General features: G+C 39.8%; 1 protein-coding gene across 1 annotated transcript in view; it reads right to left on the bottom strand.

Annotated features, from left to right (window-relative positions):
• Positions 1-12,121, bottom strand: part of CERKL (ceramide kinase like) — a 52,716-nt gene extending 40,595 nt beyond the window's left edge. Inside the window, exon 1 of the mRNA XM_048308808.1 lies at positions 11,899-12,121. Coding sequence (XP_048164765.1) covers positions 11,899-12,121 — 223 coding nt within the window. The remainder of the gene's footprint in view (positions 1-11,898) is intronic.
• Between the last annotated feature and the right edge of the window lie 7,809 nt (positions 12,122-19,930).

Genomic DNA, 19,930 nt, shown 5'->3' with positions numbered 1-19,930 from the left:
ACACTCACTTCATTTAGCAGCAGAACTGCTGCATACACACTGCAACACACGTCAAACGATAACTGTAAATAATAAATATATTTAAGCTAATTTAAATTTCAGTCCATGTGCATCAAACACTGCAGATGTAGCAACAGGTCTACAAAATGTTTAGCAGAAAGAGTAATTCTAGGAAATATCTATAAAAAAATCTATAAAAAAATCATATACAATGCTATTTTGAAAATCAAAATACACTCAAAATTATCAGGTGAAGCCATTAATTTGAGTTGTTTTGATATTTTATGTTGTTACGCTGTTCACAAGTTATACGAATAAATGGTAATGAGTCATTTAAAACATTATTTGAGATTTTCATGACATTCTCAAAAATCTGGAGATCTCCATTTTGAATTGTGACGTAACCTGTGCATAAAGTAGGATAAGTTAATGCATTTCAGAGAACATGCAGAATTCATAAAATGGTTTATGAATAAAATGTCAACATTAAGTTCCATGAAATTCAAAATTAAGTAGAGAGATAATTTTCACTTTTATATCAAACTACATTAGTATATTAATTTATATACAGAAACCTACTTATTTTCTGCCAGGCTGATCAACAACTTTAAAACAGAGACACTTGTCAAAAAAACCCTCCAAAAAAACCCACCCCAAAATGCTCCACAATGTATGCTTTGCATCCTGGCATGCACCGACAACTTCAAACAAGCATCTCCTCTGCACCTTAAGCAAGTTCTTTGATATCTACCACCAACTTCTCTCCAGTACGGTAACTGCACCTACACGTGACATTTACATATCCATTCCTAATCCCAGTACTAAGTACTAAAATCAAACAGAGAGATTACTGATCGACATATCAAAAAAAACCCCAAAAAACCAAAACACAAACAAGCCAGTTTCTGATCAGATTTCACTGTTGAATAATCACGTAAAATGACAAAGATGCACTTCAAATCTCCCATAATACACACAAATTTTTACTCCCCAAAACCTTTTGAACGCTAGCATTACACCCATATGTACAGGTATTACCACTATGAGGTTGAAGTAAATAACTTACTTGTAGATCCTATGAATTTTATTCACAGCATCAAGTTCCTGCATATGGTTCCAGGGTCAGAGAACAACTCCAATTCAGAGCACCCACACAGCAACAAAGAGAGATGCATCTTCAAACTCTCCAGCATGCACTTGCTCAGTGTGTTATTGTTACTATTGCATGCAAATTTTCCTCTATCACAATATTAAACTTATTTTGCTCATTTAAAAGTAAATTTAACAAATGTGAGTTTCCACACATATCCAGCTACACATTATAAATCATACAATAATCTTTGACTTAGCCATAAAGTGAATTAGTGCCAGAAAATTATCACCACCTGTGTTGAAGAAATAATCAGTATTGATACCTTGGCACACATCTTTAAGCTGCTGACATAAAAAATGGAAATGGATGTTTCATATTAAGGTTGTCTTCTGTGAACATCAGAAATCTTCTCAAATATATTTATGAAAAAATACCAGCAAAGCATATTGAAGCTACACTTTTTCCTTATTTTGAGGCTGATCAAACTAAATCATTCTCAATGGCTTCAGACTCTTATCCTATACAAGCCTAACTATGTCTTTGGAATTTAACTTCCTTTCTCCACAACAAAAATAAATATATTAAAAAACCCCAAGATTATAATAATTATAAGCATTCATATGAACAATATTTTCAAGGGAATTATGGCTAAGAAATTCAGGTTTCCTATACAGTCTCCTACTGCACTGTAATTCTTAACCAACATTTAATAAAATTAACCCCTTGGTATTTTTTCAGGCAAAGAACATGCATTCTTTAAACTGTATTGTTCCACCAATAAAAATAAGTACCTTGGCGATGGAAGGCTAGGCAAACTGAAGTTCAAATTTTATCATTAAATCTTGCTTGGCACTGCAGATACAGGTGGAACTACAGACTAGTGATGTGTGTGCTTTTACTCAAAATATCATTTAAATAGAATTTAACTGGTTTCTGGTATGTAAGACCAGCAATACCAGGACAGAGCAAGCATCCATCTGTCCCAGTATCTTATATCAAACCATAGTCATAAGCAGATGCTAAGAGAAGAGAAGGATAAAGGAAGCATTTATTCTCTTTCCCACTAGTACTTTTCCATTCCCCACCTGTTTTCATTTGGGACACCCTGAACTGACTGTGGTTTCTACACATTTAACAGCACTCAAATGATGCCTTCCATCTCCATCTGAATCCACAAAATCTTTTAGCACTAACAATTTTTTGGCAGTAAGTTTTACAATTCTCTTAGCTATTCATTTGGTTTTCAGCCTGGTTCTTCTTAGCTTACTAGAAGCACCTTATTTCTTATGTTGCAAAACTGCCACTTTGTCCAGGCCACATGTCAAGAACCTTCCTTTTAGACCAAAAAGTGCCAGCCTAGTCCACCACTCTCATCCAGAAGCCATTATGTACCTTTAACCACAGTCACCCCTTGAACCTTCTCCAGTCCCACATCACCTTTGCTGAGAACACCAGAACTGCACACAATATTCAAGACACTGTTAAATAACTGCTGGTTTATAGAGCATACAAACATCTGCTTTAGTCTCTATTTACGTTCTAATTATCCTTAACATAATAATCCTAACAACTGTTTAAGTGACAGATGACATTTTCCACATGATAAACCTATAATTATACACATTAGAAATGGTATAGCTACAGCTCCTGATCTTTATTCCAAGCTGATGGCATTCAAATAAAAGATCAATACATTACACTATGTGCAATTATTCCAACTCTCAGACTCACTGTCCCGTTGCCTGGTCAAATCCGTAAAACTGCCATGGCTCTGAATTTGTGCTGTAGGAAAGAACTTGCTTTATTACTCTGCTCCCACATAAAATCAATATTGCTAAATGCTAATGAAAAAAGCAGTATCTCCCTTAAGCAAGACAAACAGTTATATACATATAAATCATTATAAGTTCGGTACTGAATTCCTGTGAAAACCTTCCCCAAATGGTTTCCATAAAACAAGTGAGACCTAGGAACAAAATTTCAAAATCACCACTTGCTTGTTTCCCTCATATTTTAAGTAATTAACTACTCAACAAATGTAAATGCTAAAAAAAAAAAATGCTCTTATTTAATTTTCATTTGTACTACAGTTAAAAAAACCCAAACATTGATCAGGTACTCTTTTTTTCTGCTAAGCATTGTTTTCCAAACCAACTCTAGTTGCTACTAGCCTTGTTTAATGAGCATGTTGCAGTCAAGTGACGAAGAAACATTACATTTGACATGAAATACTCAGAGTATTCTTTTTCCTTTAATAAAAACAATACAAAATTAAAACCAGACATCTAGATACAATCTTTTCCCAATCATGGTAACATACAATACACGTAGGTTTACCCGAGAATGTGTCAGCTGCAGAATTCACTGAATGAAACCACAAATCCGTTCAAAGTTTGATGTTGACATCAGTTACCACCATCCTAAGCCATTTAACTGTTAGGGTATTATATGCTGGCACTATGATAATTTTGATCCCTAGCTAATCACCTCACTCCAAGTTAAATTACATAGATGTGACAGAGCAGACCTTTGGGAAACCCAAAACCATCCAAGTGTAAAATCTTTCAGTACCTTTCTTGACAGAGCTGTTTGACAAGTCTCCAAAAGGCCATGCAACAAACAGGAGAGCAGGGAGAGGACTTGGACAGGAGCAATCTCATTTTGAACCATCTTCGGAACAGTCAACAGATCAGCCAAGCAAAGACATGCTATTTTCATACCAAAACCCAGCAAGTTACCTGGAATTTTTTCCTATTTATTGTTAGCAATTTATTTACAAGAATTTTCACTCCTTAGAATTACACAGGCTTTTTTCAGAAGTCATTATCATATGTCATTTTTAAGTGAGAATATTTATTCTATTTCTACTATGCTGTACTAAAACAATGCAGAAAAATATAACTACAAGATAATTTTTAAACTTCTGTCAAATGACAGGAGGGTAATATAACAATGAGCATTTAATTACCCAAACTCAGATCAGTACATGCAAAACAGCATTATATTTAGTGGTAAGGATTTATTGCTGTTACCCTTAACTTGATCATTCACGTGTCAAATTTTGTTTTTCCAAGACTGCCTGCACTGTGTAAAGATCTGTTTCCAGGATACCTACAATTGTGCAGTACATAACATCTGTTGCTTTGCATTTTCAGAGCCTCACAAAGAATACTTTCCTATATTCACTTGAGTGTATGGACTGACAGAACAGATATATTGTCACAGTTCAAATAAACTGACAACTACAGCAACGATTCAGTACTGAAAAGCATCCAACTAACTACCATCTGACGTTGCTCAAACAGGCAAAAGCCCGGAACTTCAGAGTTCAGCACTGAATTCTGTTAATGAACTGACCATTTGTTTAAACTTGCAACACACAGGCAAGAAATAGCCACACTCCAGACTAGAGAACTGTGACTTAAACCAACTCACTGAAAAAATTGTTGTCAGTGATTTAATATATTCCTATGACAACTAAGTGAGAAGTCAGGGAAGGAGGAAGTTGCAGATCTTAAACATAAGAAGTGAATTGTCTTTCATCAAATCCCTTACAGGTAGGCTACCAGACATCAAGGCTCACATGAATATTCAGGCCTAAAATTTCCACGGTTTTTTTATAACACCTGGTTTCACTGTTCAAATCTTCTCTTCAGCTAAAGGGGGAAGGGTTCCTAAATTGCAAGAGAAGAGCTCCAAAACATCTTCCCTAGTGAAATAGTTTGAGATGTACCGTCCACACCTTTAGCCCACAGACACCTGTATTTTTGAAACAACCTGAACAATTGAAAGGAAGATATTCTAGTCACTTATTTCAAGTCAGCAGTTAAAAAAATTTTAAAAATCACAACCCAAAAAATTGACAGTTCATGTCTATGAGACAGGAATCAATTTAGAAGAGGATCCCGGTAAAACACAATTCTATTGCAGTCACAGTACTACATGACAAAAAGGTCAAACTTTGAAAGGAAACAGCAGATACCACCACAAAACTAGCAGATGTTCCTAAAGGATCATCTGTACAAAAACATAAGCATATGTGAGAGAAATCCAACACTATCATGAAATCAGTTGGTGTCTAACATAATAGCAGTTCCTATTGGCAATATGGTAATGCATGTATCAGATACTCAACACATTATGGTCTTTTGTCTGCACATACTGTTACAACATAAGTCATAAAAACCAGGACCACTGATTTCCTTGAAAGGAAAACATTAGTTCCACAGCCCACTAATGTTAAGTTCCACAGACTACTCAGTTCTTCAGGTTACATTCTCAGATTTTCACCCACTTAAGCTTTTTCATAAATTGTCTTAGTAGGATAAAAATATCTTTGGAGTACTGCACGTATTGAAGAAAAACTTCCTTCTAAAGATAGTGCATAATATAGCCAGACATACCTAAATGAAACAGCAAACAAAAAGGGATTTCTTCTATCCAATACCTATTTGTTTGGGTTTTGCATAATTGCAACAGTATCCATTATTTACCTGCTGCTTCTGTAACATACATAGTTAACAAGACATTTACAACCAGAAGAAAATTGTTTTTCTAAGTTTATTTTTATTGACTCCAACAAGAGCAGATGACAGATTGTCCGGCTTTTATTTCTATTTTGCAACTGTAAAAAAAACTATGCATTTTCCAATTAACCACACTTAAAGTCAAGATAAGCTGGCAACACTTGATGCAATAGGAAAAGACAACAGCGCATAACAGAGGGATACAGATTCAGGGATGATATGGTAAAATGACAATCAAAGAAAGAAGATAACCATATCTAGAATCTGAAAGAGGAGTTAAAAAATTAGCATTCCTCAAGGGCCAAAAAACAGGATAATTAAGAAACTGAGATAGGGGATTTCTACATAGATAAGGGATTTGACTGCATACTCTTTAATGATTTAAAAAGAACATTAATTTACACTGAGAAAGGGACTCAGTGTTACAGCACTATTGTGGATATGAAAATACCACTAGCATGGGCATCAAAGATTGGTTGCATACCAACTTTTTCTTAATATACACCTTTGGATTCTCTCCATCATGCTATATAAGGAAGACCATCAACTGACTCTTGCACACCTTTGCCCAAAAGGCATAGTCAAGAGCTGTCAATTACTCTGTGAACAAGAAAATTATGGAACCTTGATAACTTTTTTTATTAAACAAATTTGGATTCTACTCTTCATCCCCTTACTACGTCTCCTGTGACTCTCCAGTGATTCCCCCACCCTTTATCACACACACCCCACACTACAGCATCACCCTGCATGTCTCCCTGTCTGCCCAGCAGCAGCTCCATTCCATCCAGTGTCCCCTCCATTCACTCACATCCCTCTCCACAGTACCCACAGATCCCTCCCATACCCACAGGGCACTGCACCAAAACCCTTACACTCCCATACTGTATCAGCTCACCCCCACCACAGCACGCTTGATTGCCCCCTGATTCCCACCCATCTTTCTTCAATCCGCCTGCTCAGCAGCCAAAAACCAGCACCAGCTACGCCTGGCTTGATCCTGGTGTGCCAGCTGCTCAGTGATGCATAATGTGCCAAGCACCCAGCCAGACACCATTCTCACTCCCCAGGAAGGAACAGGAGAGGAATAAAGCAAAACATGGCCTTATCTATAATATCAGAACATGGCAAAGACTGAATTATTACACAATGCAACAGGAGCAGCAAAGAAAAGAAACCTCCACCACAAAAACAGAACGCATCACGTTTACCCAAGTCAAAAACTTGCTGAGTTTATGGCCTACAACAACTTTAGGATAACACAAACCACAGTATCATCAACAGAAAGTTTTGCATTAAAAAGAAAAGGCCATGAAGAAGGGCTACTTTCTATGAAAGCTAAATAAATCCTGTTATTTCAAATTCCCATAGCATCAGAATCCAACTCACTAACATAGGCAGCACTTAACGTGTATGGAAACCTGAACACACAAATATAATTTGCAAGATCGAGCATAGAAACCTTTTTTTCTGGAACAAAGATTTAAATATCTGATCTCTCTCTTTGGAGGTAGAGAATTGAAGTGCATAGAAAAGGCCATATATTAGATATCCAGGTTATGTTAGCCCCTTTCAGTGTAAGCAAAGAGGTGCATAAATGTGTGAAACACAAGAAAAAACAGAAACCATGAAACAATGAAAGTTGCCACAAACACATGAACTGATCTTCTGATAAATGAAAATAACCACACGGACAGTCAAGATATTCTGTTTTAAAGTTCCCTGAAAAAAAGAACACGTTTTAAGACTCCTTTAATCAGTGTATCCTAGTTCCATAAACATTTTTCAGTTTCCACAATAAATTGCAGCTTAATAAATTATTTCGCAGCTTCATGCAGCATTTTTCTAAAAAACATTAATTTTACGGACTCCCTGGAAAAAGATTTGAGTGTCTTATAAGTTCAGACCTAAGTTCAGAGAGTTTAAAACTGCATGCTTTCCTCCTTCAATTCACATCTTAAAGCCATATATTAATGTGGCACATGAACACCTCACTTTCAGTTACACTTCATAATACTTATTTTTATGTCTCTTCCTTAAAAACAGTTTTTCTGTTTGGACACTAGATAAGCCACTTAGAGAAAATATGTTCTCTACATGTCAGAAGTAGAATCAAAAGCTTCGAATTTGGTCCTCTTGGAACTTCAGTAATTCACATTTTGTAACAGCCAGTTTCCATTTCCATTATTCCTGACTGACCGATAGACTGACAGATGTCTTACTTTAGAGATCCCAAACAGACTATTGGTATCTATTTCAGCCACATCTGTTCCTAAATAGCCTTGGCAACAGGCCACTATGCACTCGGAATTAATTTTAAGTTCTTTACTGCTGACTCTCTCACTGTTGAAATGCATCAGTGATTCCTTTTCCTTATTGCTGCACTTATAAAGCAAATCTATAAATCTATATTTTAGATGAATATCAACAAGAACTACAGCATACTATAGATAAGAATAGTATACTTAAACAATAATGATGTGTTTTACTTCATTATGAAAATATATATTTGTTATTTTTATTTTATTCATTATGAAATATATAGTCAACATTACATTAACCAATTTTGCTTGGTTTTGATTGCTTGATTGCTCCAAGATCTTGTTTTCTTGTTGGATAATTAATTTAGAAATTATGTTCAATTACCTATACTTAAAAAGCAAGCTTATCCAAATTGTTACTATTATTATCCCAATAGTCAGTCCAGCTTGCAAGCTGTCAGTCAGGGAATAACTTCATATACCATTCAGTTTAGTACACTACACACACAAGAAACTACACTTACAAAGTTTTTCATAATGATCAAAATCCTCCAGACTTCACATACTGATAAAGCACTGGGCAAGTGCCATTTTCATTACACTTCCTACCTGACAGAAATCTGCTGAAAAACTGCAATTATTGTTAATTGGGGAACTCTGTGGCAATCTTTAAAAACATGCTGGAGGCTTTAAAAAAATCAGATTTAAAGTCTTTATTTAACAACAAAAAAAGCCATATGCATAAAGACAATACAAATGATCTCCTGGGAACTTGTAAAAATCACGTAAAATTTTCAAATCCGTACTTAAGATAGCTTTCTCTGCTATAGTTTTGAAGCAGCACTCAAAACGAGAATCTCCACAGTTCAGGGCTGGATTATTAATAGAGAGAGAAGTCTTGCCTTTTTGCTAATTTCCATGATTATATTTACAGCATAGGAAAGCCACATAGAAAGAAGCTAGAGAAAAAACTAGCAACTACTGACTGTGAGCTCTGCTTCTCGTTGAGGCACCAAGTGCACTGTTACAAGCAAGCAAGCAGCTATGGGTCAGAGGGGGTTCTGCCTCCATGAGGAGAAAAGGCTCAGCTGAGCTGCACACCCAGGCTGTAGCTGCAGCCTTTCCAAGGGGGCAGCTGAGCCATGCCTCACACTTTCCCTTAGTCCCACCTGACACATTCAGTCCCCCAGGCTCCACATCCAGTTGCCTGCCCAAGCCTCACTTCTGCCATAAGCTTTGTTATAATAAAGAACACACAAAATTCATAATGGGTCATGCTTATTTGAGAGGGAAGAACTTTGCTGGAGAGTGAAGAACAAAAGAAGCCATCAAAAATCATCAGCAAGCATGGGCAGCCAAAAACCGCTTGGGGAGAGAAGCTGCAGAAATCCAGGACAAGGTAAAGAAGTAAGTCCTCCTGATAATCAGGCTGCCTAGAGCCCCACAGGAGCAGTGCAACGGGGCAGAACTCCACATACGTCACTGTGACACAACTGGGCCCAGGTACAGCAGATGTCACCTGCTTGGGAACTTTGAGGTGGGATTTGGAGCTCTGGCAGAATCTGGAGAAGCCAAGGCTGCACAAACTACCATGTATAAGAACAAACAATTGGAACCACAGAGCTGTGGGTGAAAAATGACAACTTCAGCAAAACAGGAATTCATTTGGAGAACTATAGGGGATGGGAGGTTAGGAAAAAGGGAAGAAAGCAACTACCTTCAAGTTCTCTGATTTTAACAGACTGTAGCAACTGCCGAGAAGAAAGACCTTTTCCTGAAACAGGAAGAATTGCCACATACAAGTCCAAGCAAGAGACATTCAACAGCACTTGCAAAGCGTGAAGACCTGGCTTGACCTCTTAGAGCCTAAGGCAAACTGCGTTATGAAGCTTTTGGGTTGGAGAAAGCATGCATAAGCCAAATCCCAGTGGAAAGACTTGTCCAGAGAGCCGTTAGCCATCTCTGAACACTGCACTGCTGTACTTATCCAGGAACGAGACCCTGCCACAGATGGCTCCTCCCAGCACCAGTACAGAACACCCCAGGGTAAATGCTGCTGGGAGCCAAGAATGAGGGAGAGAAAAACATTCAAGCTCCAGAATCCACATTTGACTGCCGCAACTGCAGCATCTCAAAAATGAAGCTATTCAGCAGCTCAATGCCACGTAGTATAAAACTAAATTGTCAGAGAAAGAAGTTTCAGCAAATATTTAATACATGTGCAGTAAAAGCCCAAATCCTGATACAATTGGCAGCAGCTTGTCAGTGCTGCTTTCCATAAGACTCCTGAAGTCCCGCCATCTGCTACAGGTCTGACTTTAGGCACTGCATACTTCATTACCTTTCAAGAACTACGAAAAGTTTCTGACGTCTGTATGAGTAACATGAAGATGAAAAACTTACACGAAGTAGCAACTGAGGGGGATGAATTTTTCCTAGGAAAATAAACAAACCAAACCAGCCAAACAAAACAAAAAAAGCCAAACACACACATACAAAAATCCCAAACCACAGAATATACTCTCCATCTCTGGAAGCATGGACCAATATACACCAAAATCCCTGTCTGCACTTAAAATCCTTCACTGATGACAATTAATGGACAATCACAGACCCTTAATTCCTGATATACGGCAATTCAATCTACATTAAAGGAGGCAGAACATAAAGTGGCACTCATATTAGAGCCCCACACACAGAACTAAATAATTAATAAATCACATTACAGATCACATACACAAAGACATGTAGTTAATCCCAAATGGGAAGGAAGAGAACCTTCAGCACTGAGTAACAGCATTATACTTAAGGCACCCAGACTAGCTCCCCAAGAGGAAGGACTGTGCATCCTCACTGGGTGCAGGGGTGATCAGAACTCAGCGGTCCTGCTGAAAAGCAGGTATTTAAGTCTGAGACAGCACTACTAACATGGTTACGCTATTCAGAGGAGAGGAGTCAATAGCAGGGCATGACTGTGTATTTGTTCAATTTCGGTAGCTCCGGTATCCCAACACTGTTACATGAAATGAACCATAATGACTTGATCTGTGAGCATCTGACTACTTCTTTGCTTCTCTCAATGCTGACTCTATGGCTATGAGATCTTACCTGTATGAACTTCTACATTCTGTCCAATACACTTATAAAATAAACCTGGTAGTTTAAACCTGAACAAGCTAACCATGTTGTCCTAGAAGGCAAACATGCTGCCTGGAAACTGCATTCCTGAACACAACTTTGATTTCTTCTTCATGTAAACACTGGGAGGTCACGGAAATAAACAAGCACCTTTAGGAGTGTGTACACAGTTTTAAAACTACGAATATGTTTACACAGTTTCTAGGAGAAAAATATCTATTTGGATACGTTCAAGCAGCATTCCTTGGCTTCTTAAACTTTTGTGTATAATTTGTTTCACTTGATCAAATCCTTTAACCACACTTTCTCAGCATGTTGCCATGTGAGCACCACAGAGCAACGGCGACCTGCAACAGAAGCCTCATCACAAAACTCAGATGCATCCCGCAAAACTACACTCTCCTCTCTGTGCTCTGGTTTATGTACCTGCCAAAGAACATATGCCAGAAAAAGTTGATGCCGCAGAAACAAAATCAAATCCTCTTACTGCTCTGCCTGGGGCTAAGAGGCCCGAAAAACATCCTCTCTACCTTCTGTCCTTTTCGTATGACCCACCAAGAAGACAAGGCTCTTGCCAGAGAGAGGTGGTTCAGTTACAAGACACTCAATGCGTCCTGAACAATTTTTTTTTCTTTTCAGTCAGCAAAGTACCCTCTAAGGGAACAGATGTACCTGACAGCACTGCCCTTAAGCACTTTACTGCAATCCCGGTTTAGGGTGACTCAGCCCGCGCTGCCCGGAGAGCCCCCGGCCGCCTCTCCCCGCACGCCGCGGGCAGCCCAGCTCGCCCTGGGCCCCGCCGCCCGCTCCCGGCGGCAGCGGCCTCAGCCTGGGCCCGGCCCGGGGCGGACACCCCCTGCCCCGCCCTGCCCCGTCCCACCTGTGGGGCTCTCGGGCAGGATGGGGCTCCAGCGGAGCCGCCGGGCGCTCAGCACCACGTCGCAGCTCCTCTTGCCGATCTCGAAGATGCCCCTGAGGAGCGGCTCGTCCCCCGCCCGGGCCGGCAGAGCCGCGGCCAGCGGGGCCACTCTCCGCCGCCGCTCCTGGGGCGCGGCCCGGGCGCGGCCCTGCGGGCGGGGGAGCGGGGCCGCGGCGCCCGGCATGGCGGCAGCACCCCCGCACCCGCACCCACCCCACCGCACCGCCCGCGGCCCGCCGGGTCGAGCAGCGCCCGCCCCGCCCCGCAGGCGGGGCCGCGGCCGCCCGGGGGCCGGCGGGAGGGAGCCCGTCCCGGACCGGAGCCGCAGTCGCGTCCTCGGTCGGCACCGAGGGATTGCCCGTGCCCTCGCCGGCAGCGGCGGGACAGAGGGGCCCAGCTGCCGGGGCCGCGCGTCCCTCCTGGCGCCGGGCAGAGCGGCACCCGGCCGGACCCCGCGTCAGGTGCGCTGCCCACGGGGCGCAGCGGCCAGAAGGCAACTCGGGCGTCTCAGCGCTCTGCTCTCCTCAGTTACTGCCTCAAGGAGAACAACGAAGGAACGCTCCAGCTACAGAAATTCATTTTCCTTGTCAGTGTCCCACGTCTTCCACTTGTCTGTTATCGTTAACAATATTGCTGTTTCTTAGCTTTAGAAAACTACCACATGAAGTTCGAATAGACCTTCCATACTAAAAAGGCTGAGTCTTTCTCAAGTTGTGACTCTGACATAACCTTCATGTAAATACCATGTCGACGTTCGTTCTGCAAAACAGATTATTGCCATAAGCCAGGGTGGAGGCATCACCCAGTTATACCCTTCCTTCATAACAACCGAGCAACACCGTGACTCGGAGTCTGACACTGGCTCGTACAACGACAGATCTGCTATCAAGCGGACCAGTGCAGAAAGAATACCCAGAAGGATTGTGTAGTCATCCCTCACCCTCAAAGCTTGAATGCAGGGGAGGAAGACCACTTTACTCCTGCTCTATAAATTATAGACTTTACTGCTTGGAGGTATGACAGTTTTACTCACAGGTGCTCTAAGATTCACTGATGACAATCACCTTAGAGTGCAGGGCCAACTCCCATTTATAAGGTACTCCTGAGCCTGTAAGGGCTAAATTTGTACATTTTATAATATCATGGTGGCTTGCTAGTGCATGAAAAGGATATTTTTAAACGAGAAGTTCAGTAATTTTATCTTTATTGTTTCCCTTTCTGGTGTGTCTCCTTACACACCAAATGTAAATGTCCTGAGAAATAAAGCAATGCATTGAAAATATCACCTTTTGCTGATGGATACAAGTTACAGTTCAAACCACATGTTAGAGTATTCAATGCTCTTCCTGTGTTTAGTACCGTAGAAGAGAAATGTTGTTATGGGTAAGGAAATCTGATTGCAATCAAACCAGCCAAGAGCACGAGCATGAGATGATACATGTTCTCAAGACATGTTGCCTTTCTTCACAGTTCCATAAAAACAAGCTGCTAACTATGTAGCTGACAAGACGGCTTTAACACACATTTTAAAAGTCACCGTGGTACAACTTTTTGATACTTTGCCATGTTTAAAGTATATTCCAAATATTTGTTAAATGTGCAACCTGTAAGTGCTTTTCAATTTGCATCAAGCCATTAATACAGCTTGTACTGAAATGCAGACCTCACCAATTTGCCTTTCTGAATCACAACATGACCACATAAGGTTTTTGCTTGCTTAAAGCTTGTAATAATTATCTCCTTTTTTTTTTTTTTTTTTTGCCCCTTAGGTTTTCTTTGTTGGGATATGAATATCTCAACTGCAGAGTAATCAAATAGAATAAGGTGTAAATAATTGAAATTATGTGTGGACTGTGCAAGTTTTGTGCAAAATATCTTTAAGCAAAAAAAAATGAGTGACGAGGCAGGAAAAACTATGAGCCAAACAAACAAGCTTGCCTTAAGATTTATCATTCTGGTACAGCAGTAGATGAACCAATTCAACTTGTGTCTGTTATTTGGTGTCAGTGATCTTTAATGTGTTTGCATTTATGTCATTCAAAAGGAAAGCTAAATGATTAACTGGAAGATAAAGAATAACATGGAGCTAGAAGATATAGTCAAATCACTTTTGAGGCTGTATGCCCTATATAAACCCCTGCAGTCATTTGTATTTGTTTCTAGGACAATTTATTAGCCTATATCACCTGGTGTATACTATATATTATCACCAGATAATTTCTCATAAGGTACAGGAAAGGATAAGCTGCTAACTGTCTTGGAACCATAAAATAGTACTGTTTTCAACAGAACAGGTTTTTTGGTTTTTTAATGGAAAACTATTGTGGTTCCTAAGAGACTTATAACATCCTTCAACCAATGTAATTAAAACTTCTAACACCCTCTTACAGACATTACTTGAAACGTCTATTAAATCAGTAACAGTTAAGAGAGTAAATGTATTAGATAAAAATATAAAATAGTAAGAGAACTGTATATAGTAACAAAAACCATACTAGTCTGTTCACTCTGTTTTGCTACTCTTCACAAACCCTCAATCCCCACAATTCTTTGCAAATCTGAGACAAACACTTTTTTCTTGGGGGGAAAAGTTCTGAGCAAGTCTACTCCAACAGACTTTTTTTTTTAGGTATCACAACTTTCAGATTTGCACATTGAATTTGGAAATGCATGGAATAGCCCAGCAATATAATTTTATCCATTTTTCTACACTATGTCTGGAACTCTCACACACAGAACTTTCTTGTGCTTTCTTGTAAGAATATGGTTGTGTGTATCAGTGATCTAATGTAGTATCTTCTGTGATGTTCTCGTATCAGAGAAAGAAAAGGAAGATGCAAGACAATCCGTAGGATTTGTATAGTAGGCATTCAAGCAGCATAGAGTACCAAGCCTACATGCCACAGTCTTGATTTCTTCCATATCTTTGATCATGGCCAGTTTTGGAAGTGGAGCATATCAGTACCTGTGACAGCAGAATGATCAAGGGACTTCTAGAAGTACAGTGTGCTGCATGAGGAAGTGGCATGATGTAGAAGACATTGCAGGTCAGCCAAAGCAGCTAGTGTATTTTACTTTCCTGTTCTCTCACATGCATTTTGGTTCCGTTACCTGAAAGCAGCTTACAAGAAAGATGGAAAGAGACTTTTTAAAAGAGCATGTTGTGACAAAGGGGAAATGGTTTCCAGCTGAGAGTAGGTTCAGCTTAGGTATTAGGAACAAGTTCTTTATTGTCAGGGTGGTGAGGAATTTGAGCAGGCTGCTCAGACAAGTTCTGGATGCCCCACCCCCGGAAGTCTTTAAGGCCAGGTTGGATGGAGCTCTGAGCAACCTGGTCTAGTGAAAGGTGACTGTGGTGATAGCAGGGATGTTGGTACGAGATAATCTTTAAGGTCCTTTCCAACCCAGTCCATCCTATGATTCCATACCAGTAGATACAAGAAAACAGAGAAGCCTTGTTCACCACTTAATAAAGAGTAAGTTGAATAACACTTTTTATAATAAGCCTTCAAATTAAAGTTTTCCAAATCAAGTTTTGAAACTTTTCAGGTAGTTCCGGAGAGGTTGTGGAGCTGCCTTGGAAATGGTCTTAACATTTTTATTCGGTTGGGTTTTTTTAGACAAATACCTCAAGTAAAGTCAGAACAAAAAAAAAAGAGGGCAGAGGGGAAGGAGACCCACCAGAAAGAGAAGCAAAGCCATTGTCAAGAACAGCAAGGGCCAGTTGCTCCCTAAGAAACAGGGAGCCAAGGAAAATGCCAGGGCTAGCAAGGCAGAGACCTTTCTGGCCAGGACCCACCTGGAAGTACCTGAGCAAGGAAGTCTGGGGAGTGTACTAGAATCCATCAAAGCCGCAGATCATCAGCCAAGTTTATAATGATGAGGCAGGTCTGGATCAGAAGGGTTCAGAGCCAGATCAGGGTTGTGGCTGAGCTGCAGACCAGCATCACACAGCATCTGTAAATGAAAAAGTGGTCATCCCAGACTGAGCTTGAATAAAGCTCCAGGCTCATGGGTAGGGTCAGTGAGAGGGTTTGCAGGTGGAGCTGCTCAAGGTTTTTAAGGCTCAGTAGTGGCCTCATGGCCCTTGCAGCCAGAACGGCAAGAGGAGGAATTCTGAGGAATAGTAGGAGTAAGCTGCTTTGTAAAGGAAATGGGGTTTAGAGTGATTACAAGTCAGGTAGGATCCCTACCTGACCAAGGTAAGCAGAACTGTGTGTAGCTAAGTTCAACAGGAGTCCAGGTAGCTGGACAAACCCCTTGTATCAAGGTAGGTCCACCATCAAGCTGAAAAGCAGAGTCATTAGGTTAGGTCAGATGACAGTAGCCAGTGCCAGTGCTAGCCCAGCAGCCATCAGGGAAGTTTGTATTATCAAGGCAGGTCCAAGGTCAGGGAAGAATATCAAGTTTGTGGGTGAGGACCTGGATATGGCACACACATTACTGCAATAACACAAAGGCAGACACCATGCATAAGATCTTCTTTTAAATCATAGATCTTGCATGGGGGGCGGGGGGGACAGACATCTCCCTTGTGGTCTCTTCGAGCTAGTTCTCAGCAGTCTGGACCCAGGGGAGGTTTTGCCCTAGGTCAGGGTGATGGTCTTGAGCACAACCAGACAGCCTAGGAGAGGGAAGCAGCCTCTGGACCAAGAGAAGAAGTAGTAGGAAACAAAGAGAGGAGCTAAGCTCTCCTTAACTAACGGTATTTCTTTCTGGAAATCATCCCTTTCTCTCTAGATGCTAAGAAATAGTGAGAGCCTCCCAACTCTTTTCCAGAAGAACTTTGTGAAGTGAAGAAAGAGGTAGGACAACCTGTGACAGAAATAGCAAGTGAGGGAAGTACAGCTAGTGTTTACTGAAGGACAGAAAGCAGGTAAAGGTTGCTATTGGAAAATATGTTCTCCCACCTCAAGAAAAATGTCTGTAAAAATGCAATGAGGTAAGTAGGCCAGTTTTTGATTCATGAGCAATGTGATGTTCAAGTTAAGGAACAGGAATTTAGACAAGAAAAGATGAGGGGACACTCTGGGGAAATATACCTTATCCCCATTTTGAAGGTTTCAACTGAACATTTCAGGTAGCTGACTTGTTTTCAGTAGCTAATGGAGATTTCCTTCTGGAGAAACCTTAATTTTGAAGTTGGCAGCATACCCTTGGCTTGTATGTTTTTCTGGCTACAGTGTGTGTTTATACAGTGAGGGTTTAGTGTATAGTCAGTTACACTTCAGCAGTTCATTCACAGATATTAGCTCTCCTAACTATGCTCCCTTCTTACATTTCTACTTTAGAAAAGAATCCTTTGTAACTCTCAATATTAATTCAGCTCTGTTGAGCTGGTTTACCATGAAGAAGTGACGTTAAGCAGAACGTATTTTTTTTTGCATGATAAGCAAAGCCATAAAGTATTCTGAAGGAAAATGGCATCAATGATCTGTAGAAGAGAGCATTACTATTGCTATACATCTTTATCTTTTCAAAAGAAGGAAAGCATTAAAGAACAGAAAAGGAAATGTAGGTAAGGAAATGGACAAACCTTTGCAAGGAGAACAACAAGAACAAGTGAAATTACTATGCAGGTATAAGAAGCTGCAGGAACACAGTCTGAAGTTGAAGCCATTCCTGATACCCCATGAATTGAAACTAATCTTAATCAGAGAAAAATGTGGTAATGGCAAGAATATAAAATGAGAATGTGTTAGTCAGAGCATGTTGTCTATTCTTTGCCTTAAGGTTGGTATGCTATCTTTTTAGGGTGATTTTTTTTCTCTAAATCTTATTTTCTACTGCTCTGTCAGAGGGTTGGTAAATGTGTAAATATTAGTTGCTTCTATTTTATTTCATGCAAAATGCAGTTAACTCTATGCTGCACACTACTATAAGCAAGGGAACCGAAAACTAGGGCTGATATTCTATGTTTTACATACCCTGTAGGCAACCTAAATACTTAAGAGAATGCTTTGAGAGCATTGTCAGTTTTAATTTTGTATTGCATAGCTTCTGACAGTTTGTTAAATACATATATGAATTATTTAAAAAACACTTATGTAGATATCTAAATAACAGTGTATTTGCAGATCTTCAGCTCACTGTTTCAACATGTATTTATGTACTATGTTTTTCAAGGTTTTTCGTAATGTGGGATTTTCAGCTAAGGAAAGAGTGTAGACCATTTATAATTTCTGAAATAATTACTGTGCAACCCATCTTAGTCAATAAAAACAAAGACCAATTTCTGCATATTTTCCCTGATACAGCACCAGGCAGAATTCCAAGTTTCATTTCTGTTCTTCCTCAATAGGAATGAGTGAGAAATGAATGAGGTTTTTTTGAATTTTTATCTTAAGTTACCTTATATATATGTGTAAGATATATATGGAATATATATATATATGGAATTTAACTCTGTAATTTCTAAAACTATTTGACAAGATGGTTCTCTGAAGAGAAGTATTGTATTTTTTTAAAGAGAGATTCACAGTTTTAATATGTCAAAAGCAATTGATAAGGTCATGGTGGATCTAGTTCTAATCAGTTACAATATTGAAATAATTGCAAGACTTTTTTACTCTTACAGAAGACAGAAAAGATTTGTTTTACTTGCTCTCAATACTTAGTTTAGAATTATTTCTATTAATCCTTATTACCTCTGTAATTACATATTGATTTTCCATGTTAGTTTATTAATATTCTGTAACAGTATCTTTTGGAGAAAGTGGCTCTCTGTTTTCTTCTGATGAATTCAGGAATCTTGGCTCTCCTTGAATCTACTTTCCTTCACCTGGAGACTCCTTCTGAATGCACTGGGCCAAAGTCTGACGTTGTTCAGGCACCTTGTTCATTTGTGCTAGGTGAAACTAGAGGCTTCAGTCTCTCAGACATCTTGTGCATGTAACCTGGAATTCTACCATTTCAGATTCTTCTGCTGTAGCTGGGGCCTCAGCTGTGTCTGTCACAGTCAACAATGGGTCCACAACCTCCTCAGATCTTCTTCTGTTGTTCCAGAACACCAAGAAGGGAAAAGCTGCAAGTCGTGACTCTTTCTTATATACTGTGCCTGCAGATTTAACCTCAAGTGTGCACTGGTGGCAGAGCAATTTCTGCTGCCAGAAGTATGTTATAAAGAAGAAGGGAAAGGCCACTGGACACAACCAGCCCTAAAAATAGAGTTTTAGGCCTGTGCTGGATGACCCAGTGTGTGGGTACAAATCAACCCCAGAGTTTTCTCTGCATGCGGAAGTTGGATAATCCCACTATAGCCTTAGTTAATTAGCGATATGCTCATAGGAGAGGAACAGTGTGAGTAATTCTTTCCATTAAAAGAGACCTTGATAGACCTTCCTGTGGGAGTCATGAGCAGAAATTTCAACATTTGGCTTGATGTTAATAGTACAAAAGAAATATCATGGAGGCATCAGAAGCATCAGCAAAGCGGGAGAAGGGGGAAAGGTCTCCAATATTTTATACGGGTGGTGATAGGAAAAAAACCACCCAAAACTAATTGAAATAAGAAAACTCACAAGTGATTTGTAAAATAGAGCCTCTAGTTACCAAAATGCGTGATTCATTTTCCTTATTAGGTTGCTCATAACATTAAAATATTACTTTCTCTGAAGTATCGTAGTAGCAAACATTGAGATAGCCTAGGTAGATCTTTCAAGTAGGTTGCATTGGCTGGAGGAGTTGAATTTTGTTATCAACAGTGGAAAAAGAAAAGGTAATTGAAAAGGTTTCTTGTGGTTTGGAAATGCCTTCCAAATATTCATTAAACATTTAAGCGACTAAATTTGCAGAATATGTTCCTGACATTGGCACTGGTTCTGTGGTATTTCTCTCATCAGATGGAAGTACTGTGTGTTATGCAGAGTGCATTCATGCATAAACAATATCATTTTCATAAATTAAAACCTCCCCTGCAGAAGGAACATCTGTGCCTGGCTTTGAATAAAAGATGGTGGCATGTGAGTTGCCCCTTGACTGACTAGAAGAATCC

Source organism: Corvus hawaiiensis, chromosome 7, assembly GCF_020740725.1.
Source record: "Corvus hawaiiensis isolate bCorHaw1 chromosome 7, bCorHaw1.pri.cur, whole genome shotgun sequence".
Taxonomy (NCBI): domain Eukaryota; kingdom Metazoa; phylum Chordata; class Aves; order Passeriformes; family Corvidae; genus Corvus; species Corvus hawaiiensis.
Note: the sequence above shows the minus strand (reverse complement) of the source record. Positions and strands in the feature narration are given on the sequence as shown.